The sequence below is a fragment of the Vulpes vulpes genome, chromosome 10, assembly GCF_048418805.1.
Source record: "Vulpes vulpes isolate BD-2025 chromosome 10, VulVul3, whole genome shotgun sequence".
Lineage (NCBI taxonomy): Eukaryota > Metazoa > Chordata > Mammalia > Carnivora > Canidae > Vulpes > Vulpes vulpes.
Window position 1 is genome coordinate 38497170 of NC_132789.1, and position 19619 is coordinate 38516788.

The 19619-nt window shown below is 56.4% G+C and overlaps 1 protein-coding gene across 1 annotated transcript; it reads left to right on the top strand.

Moving 5' to 3' along the window:
* Positions 1-102: 102 nt before the first annotated feature.
* On the top strand, positions 103-17890 carry P3H1 (prolyl 3-hydroxylase 1). Its single transcript, XM_025983724.2, has 15 exons — positions 103-638; positions 3087-3239; positions 5160-5349; positions 5941-6072; positions 6911-7050; positions 11394-11483; positions 11814-11866; positions 12024-12145; positions 13691-13818; positions 13947-14042; positions 14410-14560; positions 16157-16274; positions 16605-16680; positions 16871-17011; positions 17414-17890. Exons 1-15 carry the CDS (start codon positions 168-170, stop codon positions 17567-17569), a joined length of 2217 nt encoding a protein of 738 aa, XP_025839509.2. The 5' UTR covers positions 103-167; the 3' UTR covers positions 17570-17890.
* Positions 17891-19619: the final 1729 nt, after the last annotated feature.

Sequence of the window (19619 nt, forward strand, 5' to 3'; positions counted from 1 at the left end):
AGCCCTGCGGGGAGTCAGAAAGGCGGTGCCAGCTCCCTGGGCATGCGCGGCCGGGCTTGGGGGGCGGGGCTTCGGCCGGGGGCGGGCCCCGGGGCGGGGCTCCCGGGGTGGGGGGACTGCGGCCTCGGTGGCTGCAGGCCGGCGGTCCCGTTAGGTCGGAGGAGGCAATGGCTGCGCGCGCTTCCAGGCTGCTGACCGCGCTGCTGGCCGTCGCCGCCGCCGCCGCCGCCTCCCGGGCCGAGGTGGAATCCGAGGCGGGATGGGACATGGCGCCGCCCGATCTGCTCTTCGCGGAGGGGACCGCGGCCTACGCGCGCGGGGACTGGGCGGGGGTGGTGCTGAGCATGGAGCGCGCGCTGCGCTCGCGGGCCGCCCTGCGCGCCCTCCGCCTGCGCTGCCGCACGCGCTGCGCCGCCGAGCTGCCCTGGGAGCCGGACCCCGCCCCGCCCCCCAGCCCGTCGCCGGCCTCGGGCGCCGCCGCCCTGCGCGACCTGCGCTTCTTCGGGGGCCTGCTGCACCGCGCCGCCTGCCTGCGCCGCTGCCTCGGGCCGCCGGCCGCCCACGCGCTCAGCGAGGAGCTGGAGCTGGAGTTCCGCAAGCGGAGCCCCTACAACTACCTGCAGGTCGCCTACTTCAAGGTGCAGCCCTGCCCGGGCCCGGGCGGGGCGGGGCGGGGGGAGCCTTCCGCCGTGGGTGCAGATGACCCGGGCGAACCTGGCGGGGGAGGACGGGTGGTGCCCTGGGAAGTGTCCTCCGGGAGCGAGGGGAGCCTCCAGGCCGGGAGCCCCCTCGGACCCCCAGGGAGAACAGGGACCCCGCCGGCAGACCTGCTGCGCCGGGTTCGCGTAGGCCGACGGCAACCCCAGAGTCCGGCCTGGGGTGGAGGCGCGGACCGAGCAAAACTTGGCTTCGTGTTCCCCGGGAGGCCTCCTGGAGACAAGTAAAAGCGGTAGCTTGTGTCTCGTCCAGATTTCATTGTAAGTGTCCGATGAGAAGCTAGAACCTTTCTACAAGACCTGCCTTCCGGTGGTTGTGGAGTGATGCTTTTCCTGCTGCTCTCTCTCAGGACGTGAGGTTGCCACGTCGCCAGTAGGGTTGTCTCGCCCCTCCCTGCAGCGGGACCCTCTGGCTGTTGTCAGGTTCTCAAAGAAAATGAGTATTTTTAGGAATTCCAGAGTGGCCTAAGTCCAAGTAGATACACGGATTGGGAGTGCCCCTGGCTTGCGTGATGGTGGTGGTGGTGGTGGTGGTGGTGGTGGTGGTGCGCAGCATACACTTTCAGGCACTATTCTAGGTACTTTGTCTTTATTGATTTATTTCCCCAGATCCTGTCACTGTCTTGGCAGGTAAGTGCTACTATTAGCTCCATTTTATTAGAGGAAAAGGAAGAAGCAGGAGGAGCTGTGTTGCAAATCTGTTACATCCTTGGTTTAACAGACGGTCAGTTCCACCTAAAGAGAGACTTAGAGGCCGTGGGGGCCGTGGACTCCCACGTCTCCACAAGCACTTTGTTTACACAGTTCTGTGCCAGGCCTCCTGGTTGCTCAGAAAAGTCCTGTACTTGAAACAAAATAAGTGGGTCATGTCTTTGGTCATGTCACTTGACAGCACGTTCTCAAATTCTTTGACGTTTCCTGAATACCTGGAATACATTGCAGTTCTTATATGGGTCATTAAAATACTTGACTTTGTATTGTTTTGTTCTGTATCGCTTCCCTATAGAAAGAGCTGTTAAAAGAGTGTGTAGGTAGGGCTATGAGAGCACCAAGGAGGGAGAATGTAGCTTTGTCTCAGAGAGACCAGGGAGTCTGAAAGAAGAGGTGGCAATTGAAGTTGGTCCTAAATATCACTCTAGGAGAGGAAGGATGGCCATTCCAGATAGAGTGAGGGCAGGCTGGAGGGGGAGCTCTGCAGGCTTCCTGAGCCAGTGTCAGAATCAATCGGGTTTTAGTATGCTAATTTGGTATGCTAATTATGGAATGTGGAATAAGCCTTGGGAGGAGAAAGTGGTGGTAGAGCTAGCCACTGGGAGAGGAGTTGGCTGTCCACGCGAGAAAAGGAAGTTAGGTGCCTGGGTGCTTGGGGAGTAAAGAGGGACTGGGGGCAGAGAGAGAAGATCTCTCTCTGGGAGATGCAGGAGCAATGCAGAAAGATAAAGGCAAGAGAATAAATCCATACATAGGAAGGGACAGAGTTGTGAGAATTTCTAATTGTACAGCTTACAAAACAGCTACAGAGATGAGGATTATTGACTTTGGGTCACCTAGCTATTTGAAGGTCAGAGCCAGGGCTGACTCCTCATCTAGCATGCATTTACTAGTACTGATGAAAAAAGGAAAAACATTAGACCATCAGTGATTTATTTTGGCTTCTACGTAAGAACCTGTGTAGCACCGATATCCTAGAGTCCTCTGCTATGGGCTTTCTTGCGGCCTGTGGCACATTTTTTTCTCCTCAGATTTCAGCATAACCACTTGTTTTAACCTCATGAGCCCTGAGCTTTGGGTCAGAAGATGCCATAACCAGATTTTGTAAAAGACCTTAGGATTTTTTCCATCACCCATCTTTTCGTTGAATGTGTCAAAAACCCTAGATTACACTTTATGCAAGAAAAAAGTATCTTCTAGGGAAATCCTCAGGCACAGTGTAATCATTAACTGCTCTTTCTCCCGTACTACTAAATTCTTGAAGCCTTAGAGTTTTTTTCAGCTCAGTTGCTGCTTCTGAATCTTGAGAATATATTATCTGAACAGTCATTCTTCCATAGCAGTCCTTCTACAGTATCGCCTTTGTTTAAAAATAGAATGTTTACACTGTCGAAGGCTTGCCTCCTAGGATTTGGGGACCGGCTCAGCCTGATTTGGGAAATGGCTGACATTCTGCCCAAAGTGCCATGTGCCTCTAAGTTTTGGTATGTAATTAATTCCTGCAATGGATGTGTTTTCTGGGGCTGGCAAGGTCTGGAGCATACTGTTGAGTGGAAGGCTCAGGAAGGCTGGGATTTCCTGTTTACTGTGGACTGAGCATTTGGACACAAACCTTCAGGGTTTGGAGATGAGGATTATGTCTTTGTACCTTATTCTTAGATCAACAAGTTGGAGAAAGCCGTAGCAGCAGCGCACACCTTCTTCGTGGGCAATCCTGAACACATGGAGATGCGGCAAAACCTAGACTATTACCAAACCATGTCTGGAGTGAAGGAGGCTGACTTCAAGGATCTAGAGGCCAAGCCTCATATGGTGAAAAAAACTTTGTCGTCCCCCCCCCCCCAACTCTCTCTTTTTATTAAAGTGATATTTACTAGGCTTGTTTTCTGATTACAGAAGTAGTAGATGTTCATTGTAAAACACTATAGAAAAATGCAGAGAAGTATAAAAGAGAAAATAATCATCTATAATACTATCACGTTAAGAAAACCGTTAAGTTCGTATTTTGGCCTTTTTTTTAATATATATTTTTAAAACTTATTTGTTAATGAGAGACCCAGAGAGAGGCAGAGACATAGGCAGAGAGAGAAGCAGGCTCCATGCAGGGAGCCCGACGTGGGACTCGATCCCAGAACCGCGGGATCATGCTCTGGGCTGAAGGCAGACACTCAACCACTGAGCCACCCATGCGTCCCTATTTTGGCCTGTTTTTAAAAGTCTTCTGTATCTTAATTTCCCACCCCTAATTTGGTGTCGTATATGTACTTTTCATCATCCTTTTTGAACTAACACCATATCACGAGCCTTCTCTCATGGCTTCAGATTCTTCAAAAATACCATTTTTAATGGCTGTGTGATAGTCCATTTTATGCATAATTGTATTGATTTACTGTGTAGGTTTTTGCCCTCACTACAGTAAGTGGTACAGTGTGTTCCTCGATGTTTTTATTCTGTTCGTTTATTTTATTATTTTTTAAGATTTTATTTATTTGTTCATGATAGACACAGAGAGAGAGGCAGAGACACAGGCAGGGGGAGAAGCAGGTTCCTCGCAGGGAGCCTGATACAGGATTCAATGCCCAGTACCTGGGATCACACCCTGGGCCGAAGGCAGACACTCAACTGCTGAGCCACCCAGGCAGGCCACTTAATTCTGTTCATTTAGCAGAAGTCAGTGTTCCATGAGAGATACTATTTGTGATATAGCATTTTATAAAGAGCTTATATTCTCTTAAGTTTTAATAGTTTAGAAATAGAAATATTAGAAACAATATCAGAATTACTTTATTTTTTTTTAAAGATTTTGTTTATTTTTTTTGACAGAGAAAGAGTGAAGACAGCACAAACAGGTGGAGCAGCAGAGGCAGGCTCCCCACTGAGCAAGAAACCAAATCCCAGGACCCTGGGATCATGACCTGAGCCGAAGGCAGACGCTTAACTGACTGAGCCACCCAGACACCCCTGAAAATGACTCCCTTAAAAGTAAATTGTGGGGGCACCTGGGTGGCTTAGTCTGATAAGCATCTGCCTTCGTCTCAGGTCGTGATCCTGGGGTCCTAGGATCCAGTTGGTATCCAGCTCCCTGCTCAGCAGAGAACCTGCTTCTCCCTTTCACTCTGCCTGCTGCTCCCACTCCCCTGCTGGTGCTCATTCTCTTTGTGTCAAATAAATAAAATATTTTTAAAATAAAAAAATAAAAGCGAATTGTATGAGGGCACCTGGATGGCTCAGTTGGTGAAGTGCCAGACTCCTGATCTCAGCTCAGGTCTTGATCTCAGGGTTGTGAGTTCAGGCTGCTTTGGGGCTCTATGCTGGGTGTGAAGTCTAGTTAAAAAAAAAAAAAAAAGTAGATTGTGTAGGTCTAGTACATCATACAATCGCACAGTTTCTTTTAGTGATTCTGTGACAAACGGAAGTGGTTACCATTCCTGAGAATGGAGGCTGTGTCCCACAGAGAGCAAAACCCATTCTTTAATTTCGAGCACTACCATCCCTATAGAAAGTGTGAGAGAATTAGGATGAACTGCCATGTATCTTTTATCTAGATTGAGCTAAATGCTTTTGAGTTTCCAGAGAAAACTGTGAAGACTGTTTTCTAGGTAGCAGCCACACTTTTCCATCGCTGACCTGAAGCAGGCCGTGAGGGTGCAGGTGCACGTGGCAGAGGTGCCCCCGCCCCAGGGCCCAGGGCTGTGTTTGGGCCCCCAGCTGAGTCCCCCTTCCTCCCAGTAGCACGAGTTCCGGCTGGGAGTGCGGCTCTACTCGGAGGAGCAGCCACATGAAGCGGTGGCCCACCTGGAGGCGGCGCTGCAAGAGTACCTGGTGGCCAACGCCGAGTGCCGCGCCCTGTGCGAAGGGCCCTACGACTACGATGGCTATAACTACCTGGAGTACAACGCCGACCTCTTCCAGGCCATCGCAGGTTTGAGGCCCCGCCCTGCCCTGCCCTGCCCTGCCTGCCATCCCCTGCCCTCCCCTCCCCTGCCCTGCTCTGTCCTGCCCTCCCCTGCCCTCCCTTCCCCTTCCCTCCCCTGCCTCCAGTCCCCTGCCTTCCCTCCCCTGTGCTGCCCTCCCCTGCCCTTCCCTGCCTCCCCTGCCCTCCCTGCCCTCTCCTGCCCTCCCCTGACCTCCCTTCCCCTTCCCTCCCCTGCCTCCCCTCCCCTGCGCTGCCCTCCCCTGCTGTCCCCTGCCCTCCCCTGCCCTCCCCTGCCCTCCCCTGCCCTGCCCTGCTCTGTCCTGCCCTGCCCCCCCCCCGCCCTCCCCTGCCCTCTCCTGCCCTCCCCTCCCCTGCCTCCCCTGCCCTACCCTCCCCTACCCTCCCCTACCGGCGTGGTCTCCCAGGACCCTGTGCAGACAAGACCCGCTGGGTGTCTTCAGCCTCAAGCCGAAATTTGATTTTGTAGATCTGGGAATCGGACTGAGAATTCCTTCCACTTGAATTTCCTCCTCTTCACCAGAATTCAAATCCTGAAGCTCCACCTGATGGTCATTCCCCGTCTTTGGTTCCTTTCAGATCATTACATCCAGGTCCTCAGCTGTAAGCAGAACTGCGTCACGGAGCTTGCGTCCCACCCAAGTCGAGAGAAGCCCTTTGAAGACTTCCTCCCATCACATTATAACTACCTGCAGTTTGCCTACTATAACAGTAAGGCCGCCTTTCTTCCTTCTCTGCTGCTTTTCAGGAGGAAGCCATGAGCAGGATAGGCAGGGATGACGGCCACTGAGCACGTCAACATGTGTGGCTTCTCACTGTGACTTGTGACCCTAGTGACAGCCACTGGCCCTAGAAGGCAATGCCAGCAGCCCAAAAAGCTGGTGGGGGGAGACCTAGGATCTCTCATCCCTTCTGTAACATTTATGATCTGATTCTGCATCAGAGTTCAGTCAGAGCAAAGGCAAGGGTGTGCTACCGTTGAAACCAGTTCCCGGGACCCTTTCCGGCCCTTCTCCCCAGGTTAGCACTGGTGCTCTGGGCAGGGGGCTGCCCGTATCCAAGAACCAAGAGTCAGCAGGTCCCCACTGAGTTCCTGCTGTGTGCTAAGCATCACCGCATAGTCAGGAGTGTGGGGTGTTTATCGTTGAGTTGAGACCACACGTGTGAGCAAAGAGGCCATCTGCTATTGTACCGTCTCCACCTTCTGAAAATCAGTAGGAAGAAGGAGGTAGGAGGATGGGGCTGTCCTGGAACCCGTCTCATAGGAGGCCAGCGTTTCATTGACCGGTGAAATTCTAAAGATATGGGAGTTCAGTAGCAGGCAGGCCTGCGGACGCTGAGCCCCTTATCAGTTCTGCACTCTGTGTTTGTGTAACCTCTGCTCTTCTCATCCTTCGAGAACTTGTCGCTCAGATCGAGCAGCTGTGGTAGGTAGCAGGGCCACCTTGTGCCATCACTGCCTGGGGCTGTGCTGAGACACCTGACCGGTGGTTCCCGGGGCCCAGAATTGGACCCTCGCCTCTCAGCCATTGCTTTTTCTGCTTTGCAGTTGGGAATTACACACAGGCTATCGAATGTGCCAAGACCTATCTCCTCTTCTTCCCCAACGATGAGGTGATGAACCAGAATCTGGCCTACTATACGGCCATGGTTGGAGAAGAACCAGCCAGATCCATCGGCCCCCGTGAGGTGAGAGATTTGCATTCATTCGGGCAGCTGCCAGCAGAGCCCAGATCGGAGGGCAGAAGAGCAGGGGGTGGGGGGCAGTCTGGCACTGCTTGGGCCGGGGCAGGGGGCCCTGGGCTGGGTGCAAGTGCACCGATGCACCTGTCACTCAAGAACCAGGGAGCAGGGACGCCTGGGTGGCTCAGTGGTTAAGCATCTGCATTTCAGCTCAGGGAGTGATCCCAGGGTCCTGGGATCGAGTCCCCCATCGGGCTCCCTGTGGGGAGCCTGCTTCTCCCTCTGCCTGTGTCTCTGCCTCTCTCTGTGTCTCTCATGGATAAATAAATAAAATCTTGGGGAAAAGATTAGAGAAAAGCAGAACTGCAATGCAGGCACCCCTTTCCCCTTTCTTGGCACTTCTGCTTTGAGATTTGATATCATTTGGCCCAGATCTATCACTTTTAACTTCGCGAAATTCTTTTTTTCACTCTCCTGTGTTCTGGCCTCCGTTTCCTCCTTGTCCCTTCTTCTTGCCCCTCTCCCCGCTCTTCCTCCCTCGGCATCGTTCCCAGCTCACTCCCCCGGAGACACAATGGCCAGACGCACTGGCCTGTTAATACTGGTTATTTCTGGGTAGTGGGATATGGGTGGTTTTTCTTATGTTGCCTACTTATATTTTCTGAATTCCCTTCAGTGGAATCACAGATTATTTTTTGTAATTAAAAAACATGTAAAGTTCTCTGTATTTAACTTCGTGAAATGTGATACTACCTGAACCTCGATCTTTGTATGTACGCCTTACACAGACCCTGGACCCTCTCTTTCTTGAGCCCAGAACGGTGAGTCAGATTTGGAGTCACTGGTCTGGGCTCAAGCCCTGGCTCCTGTGTGATCTTGTGCGTGTCGCGTGGGATCTCGGGCACACAACCCTGCCTCTCTGAGTCTCAGCTTCTCCCTCTGTGGAGTGGGATTATGGTTCTGACTCTTTAACACAAGAAGAGCATGAGGGGCAGATGGCCTGCCGAGGAGAATTGTACTTTGTATACCAACAGGTGTGGCACGAGTGTGTCCTACGAGTTGTGTGGATAGGCAGCATCGGGGGGGCCTTGCCGATGGCACACAAGTACCAGGGGGTTGGTTTCCTCACTTCTAACCTCAGCCACCTCCTGAAACGGGGTGGCCGGTCACCGCAGCAGTGATCCCTGATTTCAGAGCAGTGAGAGGAAGGCGAGCCTCAGTCACCCATGCCCTGGCTGCTCTCAAACCCCACCTACCTTCTATGTAAGAATATAACTTTGAACTCGTTTTTCATTTTGTCAGAGGAAAAAAATAGTGAATAGTTATGATTACACTAGAGGCAACTCATTTGTTTATGCAACAAATATATGAGACAAATGTAAGGGTGCAAAAGCAGCCTACACCCACGCTGCTGATGGGACCTTAAACTGGACCGATCATTTAACCAGCAATTGTGCCACCGGAGATTTGCCGCACGGCGGTGTTGCACAAGCATGCAAAGGTAAGCGTGCATGGGTACGCATCGGAACATTGCTGCTAAAAGCAACCAACCAAACCAAGCTAAATGCCATCTGCTTGGGAACTGGCTGTGATTGGTGGTACATCCATTCAGCTGTATATGAGACGACTGTTCCATTGCGTGAGTAGGTTACTCTGCACCACTGTGAAGCTGTCTCCATAATACTGTTTTAGGTAAAGAAAAAAACCACCTACAACCAGAATTAAATTCTATCCTATTTATGTTTTTTTTTTTAAGATTTTTTTTATTTGAGAGAGAGAAAGCATGAGCGGGAGGGAGGGGCAGGCTCCCTGCTGAGCAGGGAACCCGATGCAGGGCTCGATCCCAGGACCCTGGGATCATGACCTGAACTGAAGGCAGATGCTTAACTGACTGAGCCACCCAAGCACCCCTATGTTTTTTAAAATACATATATATTTTTTAAGTTGTAAACTTTTTGGACAGATTGGTAAGAAACTGCTCCTCAGCTTACCCCTGAGGTGTGGGCCGACAGGCCAGGGGTAGGGAGGGAGACCTGTTTTTCTTCGTGTCTGTCTGTACTCTGGACCTCTTTTAGATATACATGTATTACCTTCGTGTCTTTTGGAATGCCGTCTAAAGCACACCTTAGGGCACTGACGACACAGAACGGTATATAATCTAAAACTTATAGAATACTGTAGTACATCTAAGAGTGGACAGGTGTGCAAGCTGTAGAAGTAAGCGACTGCCTGGCAAGTCGTGGAACGCTTTGCAACAGGAAGTGCTGTTGGCATTTGGCTTTAAAAGCCTTCGGTAGGTGAATGAGGCAAGGAAGGGCCTTTCAGATGGAGGACAGCATGTGCAAACAATCTGGACAGTTGTCCCATGTATATGGAAGATGACACAGATGATGAGGCCTGGGAGGGTCAGGTTTTGAAGAGTCCTGAGCGCCCTGCGAGCACCTTGGCCTCTGTCCCAAAAGGCAGACAGAAGGCGGTGCTTGAAGGGTTTTAAGCAGTAAGTAGCCCAACCAGGTGTAATGGTGCAAGGCTTAGAATGGGAAGAGCTCGAAGCAGGAGACCAGTGCAGAGGGGAGCTGCTGGGTGGAGGAGGAGAACTTGCTGGTGGAGTGGGCCGGGGGGGGGGGGGGGGGGGGGTCACGCCTCCCTCTGTGTTTAATTAGACACAAGTCTCCAGCTGGGGAGACGCGAGCCTGGTGCTGCCCACCTAGCTCGGGAGCACACAGGTGGAGCAGGGTGCTTTCCTCACCCTGCCTGTGCTCCAGCCCCAGGTGGCTATGTCCCCTGGGAGAGGGAAGTGGAGGATGAGTCGGTAGCCGACTTCCCCTTGTGGTTGTTGGGGGCTTACCGCTGAGCACAGCGAGCGACCCTTCAACTGTGTGGGGTCTGCAGAGTCTTCCCATAGCTTTTATTTCATTCGATTCTCCTAACACCCTGCTGAGGTGGGGCTGCAACCTGCCCTGAGGGAGAAAACCCAGGTTCTTCTTCCCAGCCCTGGAACCCTGCGTCTCTAGTAGAAACAATCCTGTGTAGACCAGTCACCTTGTAGTTGTCTCGTTGTCCTCTTTGACCACTAGATGGTGACAGTCTGCATCTGAGCTGGTACTTCCTCATGTCTCTTTGTCTCCATGAGTTTAGACACCACCACCCCACCCCCCCGCCCCCTTTATGATCCTATTAGTGAGTGTGGGGCAGAGAGGGAAAATAAACCGCCAGAACTCTCCTTCGGGGAAGAAAGCAGCTGGCACCTGTTGAGCCCTGACCCAGGCCACGAGCTGCGCTATGCGGTTCACCCCCTCATCTCTCTTGATCCCCACTGCGGCCGTGGCAGGGGGCGCTGTTCTCCCACTTGAGAGAAGAGAACCTTTGGGCTCCTGGAGGCGGGCTGTCTTGCTTCCCAGCCCGAGCTCATCCTCCGTGAATCAGTGAGGCCGTAGGCGTTTATTCCTCGCAGCCCCAGGGCTGTGGGAAGGGGTTTAACGAGAAAAGGCGCCTAGCGTGGTGTCTAGCACTTGGTGAATCACTTAAACACCTCAGGAGGAAATCTCCTTCTCCCTGTTGGGTAAATATGCTAGGTGATGTAGGACTCACTTTCCTTACTGCTTTCACCCTTTATTTCAACTGACAATGTCTTCTTTTTCTTTTCTCTCCTCCTCCTGCTGCTTGGAGACTAGCAGGGCACCTAGGGAGAGATGTGACCCCAGCAGGTACTTAGTGTCCCGGCCCTAGGGACCGGGGAAAGGGCCAGGTGGCCTGCCCCAGCTCCCCAGGAGGGACCCATCCAGGCTCTTTGGGGTCTCAGGGGAGGTGGGGTGCGGGGGGCCTAACAGGAAAGCACGTGGGCTTTGGGATTGGGAAGACCTGGGGTGGAGTGTCGGTCCCTGCTCCCTTTCTGATAGTGTCACCTTAAACACGTCGCATACCCCCTCTGCACCTCGATGTCCTCATCTGTACAACGAGGAGCACAGTGTCAACTTCAGCGGTGGTTGGAAACACCTGGGTCACCCAACACCTGGGTCTCCTGCCTCCCCGTTGAACGCCTGCGGAAGTCAGGAGGGAACTCTCCTCTTTTGAGGAATATTTCCACATCTCCTGAGAACCATCAGCTTTCCTGTCTTGGAGATTAATGGGGGAGGCGTGGGGCATGGGGGTGCGGTACCACCCTCCGGGGTATTGTGTTGGTGTCAGGCCAGAGCCACCCTTGGGCACGGGGGTGAGCCTTCTGTCCCAGACTGGACAGCAGATGCAGTAGTGGCGGGGACAACAGTGTAGAGCATGGGGTTGTGGTCCCCCCACCCCCCGAGTTCACAGGGCTAAATTCCAGGGCATTCCTTATGCTGTTTCCCCAGAGCGCCCAGGAGTACCGACAGCGCAGCCTGCTGGAGAAAGAGCTGCTCTTCTTCGCCTACGATGTTTTCGGAATTCCCTTTGTGGATCCGGTGAGCCTGGGTGCAGGAGGAGGGTTCTGGGGTGCAGGAGAGGGGCCAGTTAGCTGCATGACTCTGGAGGAGAAAAGTTGTTAGGGGTTGAGCCAGACATGGGATCTGTGAAACCCGCAGATGAGAGACAGAGGAAGACAAAGGGGGATTCTGGGCAGCCGGAGGTGACTCCGGGGTTCTGAGCTCTGTCTTTACCTCCTGCAAGGAGGCAGCTGATAAGGCAGTTAAAGAATCCCTCTAGCTGCTCCCCAGGCCCTAGTCTATGCAGGAGACCTGGAAGATGAAGGAGGGCATCCTGCAGCATTCAGTGTTCTCCCCATCTGCTTTTAGGATTCATGGACTCCAGAAGAGGTGATTCCCAAAAGATTGCAAGAGAAACAAAAGTGAGGACCCTGAAGAAACTGCATGGCTGGAGCGGCCTGATGATGCACTTGAGGCTTCCTGAGCCCAGGCAGATGTTCACTCCGGGAAGGGCTGGGAAGCTGGGGTGGGAGCCAGGGTGGCCCCGGAATACAGGCCTCAGAGCGGCTGTGCTCACAGGTCCGAACGGGAAACAGCCGTCCGCATCTCCCAGGAGATCGGAAACCTTATGAAGGAGATTGAGACGCTGGTGGAGGAGAAGACCAAGGAGTCGCTGGATGTGAGCCGGCTGACACGGGAAGGTGAGGGGCCAGAGCCCCGGCATGCGCGGCTGTCGTGGAGGCAGCGAGGCTGGCATGCTGCACCCTGGCTGGCCCGTCCCCAGCCCCAGGGCCAGGCTTAGCCTCGCCTGGCACCCTTCCTCACTCACCAGGACGTGCACCCAGAGGAGGCACAGGCTTGGCCTTTGCTTAAGAAGTAGGACTCCGGTGCCACAGCAGCACTAGTTGAGCCCAGTGCAGTCGGCGTGGCTTGCACAAAACTCATCCTGACTCCGCTCCCAGCATGCATCCTGCTGCCGAACCTCCAGATCTGAGGTCTCTTCCCCTTGCCCACCTCCTCCAAGCTGCTCTGAGACTGCTTTTCCTCGCCTCTCTCCCCAAGCCTCTCCTCTCCCCTGTGGCCCCGTGCCCCGCCTCTGCCCCCGCTGGCCCCCGCTGTCTACACTCCTGTTCATCCTTGATCTGGGCTTGACCCCTGTGGTGGCTAGGCCGGCCTTCCAGACACTGAGACCCTGCCCCTTTAACCACGGGGTGTGCTCTTCCCCTGCTTATACCTTCTGTTCACCTGCCCCAGGCTGCTCCTGTTCTTCGGGCCTGTCTGCACTCATGCCTGTCCTGTCCCTCCTCCCAATACCCACCCATCATCATCTCCCAGTCCTGGGGATCCCCTCCCTCTTTCCTTTGAATTTCCACGGCACCAGCTGTCTTGGTGCTTGCACAAGGTCTGCCTGTTTGCATCGTTATTGGGAGAGCAGGTGTGAGACCCTCGCCTCTCTAGCGAGCGGCCTGGCACCATTGCGGCCTCTGCCAATAGCTGGTGTTGACCTGAGTCTCCAGTAGGTCCCCAGCAGCGGGGGACATGGCGAGAGATAGAAGACAAGGCTGTCCTGGGCTCTGCTGTTGCTTAAGTGAACAGTGGCTAATTTCACAAGATTAGGACACAAAAAGAATTTGTCCTGCATTCCTTGGTTTTCAGGCAGCTTTCACTCTGTTGTTTCTCTTGGTTCTTCTGCCTGGGAGATGGGTGCACAGACTGAGGTCCTCGTTTTAAATAAATGCTGCCGGTGGCTGGTGCAATGGCAGCTGAGATTCTGAGCCTTTCCTCTGTGCCAGGCATCGTGCTAAGCTTTTAACTCGCCTTCCTGTTCTTCACATCAAACAAACACCAATCTCAGGACGTAGATGCTGTTTTACAGACCAGGAAATGAAAGCTCAGGGAGGTTAAGGAACTTGCTGAGGTCCCACAGCTAATATGTGGAGGATTCAGGAGTCAAACCCACCTTTTGGTGGTTCTGGAGCTCATGGCTTAACAGTGTGTCTGTGGTATATCCTCCAACAATTGGCGAAGGCCCAAGAGCCAACAGCTATTGGGGAAGGGGCGAGGACAAGGGCTTGGCTCTCCTGTCTTATCAGCCCCACATGCTCTCCTCTGGGCCCTTTGGAAGTGACTAAATAGGAGGCTTCTCTGGGGACCCAGAAACAACTGGAATTTCCATTCCCATCCAACGGAGAAGGTCTGGACAGAAGTGCCACCGGCTTCAGCCCAGTCTTGTCATTGCTTTACAGGTGGCCCGCTGCTTTACGAAGGCATCAACCTCACCATGAACTCCAGAGTGCTGAACGGTTCCCAGAGGGTGGTGATGGACGGCGTGATCTCCCCTGAGGAGTGCCGAGAGCTGCAGAGACTGACCAACGTAAGGGAAAGCCAGGCTGGCACCTGCTCACCCAGGGCACCTGCTTCCCAGGGCACCTGCTCGCCCAGGGCCTCCCTGCGGACCCTCCGCTGCCCTGGCTGAGCCCGCCTGTGTTCTGGGCCTTGCAGGCAGCAGCGACCTCGGGGGACGGCTACCGGGGGCAGACCTCCCCACACACCCGCAGTGAGAAGTTCTATGGTGTCACGGTCTTCAAAGCCCTCAAGGTAGAGTCTGGACTCAGCGTCCTCGGGCGTGGGGAACGGGGGAAGCTCAGGCCTGGGGGACGTGAGGACACCTGCCTGTCATGTCCAACTGCCACAGAGGGCGGGTGTGTAGAGGGAGTGGATTTGGGAGGCCTGGCTAGTGACCCAGGCATGACCCAGGCATGACCCGCAAGACGGGACCAGTGCCCTGCGTGGGGCCGCGTGGGGAGGGTGCTTCCTGAAGCGGGGGCTGCGGCACCGTTCGCAGGGACGGGGGGAAGGCAGGCTGGGGGTGACTGGGGGGCCTGGGAGCCGACGGCGGCCTGGCGCCTCAGTGGGTCCTTGGGCGCACAGCCGGGCGTTCAGGGCCGCTGTGGTCTCCCGGCAGCTGGGACAGGAAGGCAGGGTTCCGCTGCAGAGCGCGCACCTGTACTACAACGTCACCGAGAAGGTGCGGCGCGTCATGGAGTCCTACTTCCGCCTGGACACGCCCCTCTACTTCTCCTACTCCCACCTGGTGTGCCGCACCGCCATCGAAGGTGGGCCTCCTGCACCCCTGCCACGGCCGCTGGGCACACGCGGTGTCCGGGGGCGCTGGTGCCGACCGCCCGGAAGGGGATGGGGCAGAGCCCTTTGCGTCGAAACCAGCACAAAAGGTGGCGACCCCATGTGATCAGTGCAGCGGAAGAAGGTGTCGCCGGTCTACCAGGGAGTCCGGGGGATTTCCCGGAGGAGGTGATGGCGTTGTGCAGGATGAACAGGATGGGTAGTGAGACAGTGTCAGGCTGAGAGAACAGCCCTTGCAAAAAAGTGCAGGCGTTGGGCAGCCTGGTCATGGAGACTGAGAAAGTGGCCATTTCTGGGGGGTGCGGTTGGCGTGGCGGCTGTGGGACAAGGCTCGGGAAGGCTTCCAGAAGCCCGATTGTGGAGAGCCGCCTTCAGGAGTCTGTCATCCTGAAGGCCGTGGGTCCTCAGTGATGCTGTGGGGCATACAGGCCTGTAGGTCAGTTAGGAGCTATGTTGCAAGTTCTCTGTCGTTAAACACCAAATCCGTGGGAGATCGAGTTCTACAAGCCAGAGCAGATTCCAGGTCGTTCCCCGTCCACTTTCTTTCTCTTGCATTCCCTTTTGCGGTCCTGAGGAACAATGAGGTATGGCCAGTGCCCCAAGGTCATGCGTGGCCCAAGCCAGATGTGTCATGCCATCGCCTGCAGAGGCCCCTGGCACTCCTGTGCCACTGGGTGGTAGGGAGTAGAGGCTTTTCCTCTCCCCCAGGTTTGCAGTCCTATCAGATCTGGACACACCCACAGGACTGTGTCAGATACACAACCATATGCATCACGGCATCTCAAAGCAGAGGACAGGCAGGGGGGAGCCAGGAAGGGTCATCAGACACAAGGGACTTGGTGAGAACTTTTTGTTTTACAAGGCTCATTTTGCTGCTTTGTGGTGAGAGATTTGGAGAGCGCGGATCAGAGCAGAGGGCAGGAAGCTGGTCAGCAGGGACCCGAGTGGGCAAGGATGAGGCCCTGACCTGGCCAGCGGCGGTGGGAGCAGAGAGGAGAGAGCCTGTAGGGGGGTATAGGAGGTGGAGGGACGGGGCCTGGCGACTGGGCAGCCGGGGACCTGATGGAGCCACCAGCCTGCTCAGGGAGTGCCTGGGGTTTGCGCTGGGGGCCATGGTTCCTGTCGTAAATGTGTTTGCCTGGCACTTGCAGTTCGCACTGTCTGTCCCCTCCCATGGCCTTCCTCCTGCATGGCTTCTCCCCCGCGGGGCCCTGCTGAAGCCAGCTGCTTACCTTTGCTCCTATCTGCTCCCCTCTGTGCCATCCTCACCTGGCCTCACTGTACCCCACATTCTGCCACCTCCCGACTCCTCGCTTTCACCTCCCTGGGGATCCCTGTTCTGGAAATTCTAGCCGGAAAAGCGGGGTCACGCTGCTCAGACCAGAACCTGCCCTTCCTTAGAGCCTCACGGCCCTGCTCGCTGCACCCGCTTGCCAGAGACCCTCTAGTTCACTGGCCATCCCCATAGACCCAGACGCATTTTAAGAGGCCCCCCCCCCCGTGCCAATAGGACAGCTGCAGGGTTTCCTGGGGTGCCCCCACACTAACGTGCATTACCTTGACCCCAGAGGCACAGGCTGAGAGGAAGGACAGTAGCCACCCAGTCCACGTGGACAACTGCATCCTGAATGCTGAGGCCCTGGTGTGCATCAAGGAGCCCCCCGCCTACACCTTCCGGGACTACAGGTGCCAGCTGGCCCTCTGAGGCCCCCGGGACCCTGCGCCTTGCCCTGTCCCCTATACACATGCACACAGGCGTGGGACCAGCTGTCCCCAGAATCCAGTTCCTTATCCCCACACCCTCTGGCCTCACAGTCGGGCAGAAAGGGAGTCGTTGCCGTGTGGTGTGATGAGGAGGAGGACATGGCCCCTCTGGAGGGAGGGTGGAGGGGTGGGAGGTTCCCCCGCAGCTGCTGGCTGAGAGCACCTGGAGGTGCAAGCACGGAGCTGTGAGCTGGCGGGGGCGCGGGACGACGAGGAGGAGGCCCACAGTGAGACGCTGTCTGTTGTCCCCAGTGCCATTCTCTATCTAAACGGGGACTTCGATGGAGGAACGTTCTATTTCACTGAACTAGACGCCAAGACTGTGACGGTGAGTGTGCCCTCGTGCCTGTCTCTGGGAGACGGGAACCCTCACAGCGCAGTGGCCCCCCTCCTCGAACCCCAGGGGGCTTTGAGACGTGTCGCTCATGCCTCTGACCGGCCACCTTTTCTCCCCAGACCCTAATGACCCCGTGTGACGGTCTGTGTGCTGTGTACCCCCCACGTTGTGTCTCCTCCAGGCAGAAGTGCAGCCCCAGTGTGGCAGGGCCGTGGGGTTCTCTTCAGGCACCGAAAACCCGCACGGAGTGAAGGCTGTCACCAGAGGGCAGCGCTGTGCCATCGCCCTGTGGTTCACTTTGGACGCGCGGCACAGTGAGCGGGTGAGAGCCCTTGGTGGCGCTGTGACCTGCTCCGGGAGGGGCCCCCCTCCGCTGCTACCTTCCCCAGTCTCATTGCCCGGTAGCGGCCTGGACGTAAAGGAACACCAGGCCCGGATCCACAGGGACTCCTCCCCCAGCATGCTGTCCCCGTGGTCACATGGCCTTGTCCGCCCTGGCCCTTCCTCGTTACTTGTAAACGGGGCTCCAGGCTGGGGTGCCAAGACGAGGAACGGTCCTGGTGCTCGGTTGCCTGGTTGGGCAGCACGTCAGCTGTCTGCCCAGAGATAAGACCTGCCGGGGAGCAGATGGGCTCGGGGGCCGTGGGGGAAGAACCTCTCATTCTCCAGGAGGTGGCACCTGGTCCAGAGGCTTCTCTGAATAGGCAGGGATGTGTCCTTGCAGGACCGGGTGCAGGCCGATGACCTGGTGAGGATGCTCTTCAGCCCCGAAGAGGTGGACCTCTCCCAGGAGCAGCCCCAGGACACCCAGGAGGGGCCCCCCCAGCCTGTCGGGGAGTCGCTCCCTGGCAGTGAGGTGGGGCACAAGGATGAGCTCTGACAGTGCCCAGCTCAGGATGGGTGAGCAGACCCACCTCGGGAACTGTGTCCCACCCTGGCCAGCCCCCGCGGGGCTGCGGAGCAGGAAAACCAATGTCTGCCGCCCAACCAACGGGAGAGACCCTGGTGGCGGCCGTCCGCACGGTGCTGCTGCTCTCAGAGTGGACATGGCAGGACGGCCCTCCCTCCCTGGGCCTGGCTGAGGGCTTGGCACGCAGGCCCAGAGACACCGTGGGGGGCTGCGCGGGCAGCCGTGCCACAGCAACACGGTATTTAAGTGTCGGTGTAGACGACCAAAGAATAAATGATTTGTGGTTTTTTACTCGGGAGTTGGTTCAGAGGGTAGAAATCAGCCCCCTGCTGCCCCCCTCAGCTGGCGGAGGGTGCTCCGGGCAGGAGGCCTGGCGAGGTCACAGGCTCAGCCGCTGCCCCTGCAGCCTCAGGCCCGACCCTGAACCCTGGGGACCTCAGACTTGTCATCCGTAGAATGGGGATCCCAGATCCTCACCCTGCCCACCTCCTGGGCGGTCGTGTGGCCCGGACTCAGCATCAGATGTGACAGCACTTTGTAAAGGGGATTACGGGATTACGATGAATCCCTCTCTGACAGCCCCCGGCTGGTCAGCAGTGCCCTGGCATGTTGGCCCGTGTCAGCCACACACGTCCTGCTCTGTTGCCTGGCCTCAGAGCCCCTGGTCCCCAGGGTAACGCACACCCCTCGGACACAGAAGGAGCACAAGTGAGGATCCTGCCCCTCGGGCCACAGCGCGTCTCCCCTCCTGCCTCCTGGGCTTGAGGTGCTGTGGGTGCTGAGTTTGGGAACCCGCACTCTGAGTCCCCCTTCACTCAGTCAACCCGCAGTAGTTGAGCAGCAGCTCAGCGCCTGGTGCTGGGAATAACATGCTGGCAAACAAAACAAGTCCCTGCTGCCCCAGAGCTGCTGTGTTAGTAGGAGAGGCAGGTAACAAACGCATGCGTGTGTGTGCCTGTGCTCACGCGTGTGTGTGACCCTGCGAGGTCGACAAGGAAGCAAGTCGGGCCCTGGGGAGGTGGGAGCGGCGAGGAGGCTGGCCCAGGGTGGGCAGAGGAGGACAGCCAGTGTGCTCGGGGCCCGGTGGCCTCGTCGGTCGCTGTGGGCATGGGGGCTATGCCTCAGTGGAGCAGTGACCGCCTCGGTGAAGGGTGTGTGGGGAAGGGGCTTTGGGGCAAGATGAGGTGAGGAGAGCCGAGAGTCCCAGGAGCTTGAGAGGCTTCTAGGCAGAAGTGTCAACCAGACCCTTGGGGGTATGGATCGGGGTGTGGATATGGGGTGTGGATATGGATCTGGAGTTCAGAGAGGGGAGGAGGCGGAGCCATCACTTTGGGAGTTGTCGCCGGCCCCTGGATGGTGTTTGAAGCCTGGAGACTGGGGTCAGCGTGGACAGGAAGAGGCGGAAGACTGAGCCTGCTGGGGGCTGGCGGCCCCACAGAGGATGGGGGGGACAGCTGCGAGCAGGGGCCCCAGAGGACGGCGTCCCAGCAGCCTATGGTGGCGGCTCACGGAGGAGGGGCGCAGGGTGTCAGCGCTGCTGGGCTGAGCAGAGGGCAGTGGAGGAGCCGCTTGGGACCCGGTGGCATGGAGATCCGTGAGAGCATCGGCAAGAGATGCTCTGGAGAGGTGGTGTGGACGACAGGTGGGCTGGAGGGCCTCACGCAAGAAGGGGAGGAGAGTGAAGAGGTGCTGGCAGGTGTAGACAGCCGCCCCAGGAGCTCAGCCCTCCGTATGGGCAGAAGGGTGAGCTGGAGGGAGACGCGAAGGGTGGGAGGCCTTCTGAGGCTGGGAGATGGCGGCTGTGGGCGCGCTCAAGGGCAGGACCCCGTAGGACAGTCCCTCCTCTGTTAGTCACTGGCGATTGTGTCCTGTTGGCGACCCACTTGCCATAGGGAGAGGGGACACATCGATGGGAAGAGCATGAGCTTCGCCCCCAGGCTGAGCTGGGTGACTCTCACGTCTGCCCTTGGGGAGGGTGAGGCTGCAGTGCGTGTCCTCCCCAGTGACACGAGATTATGGC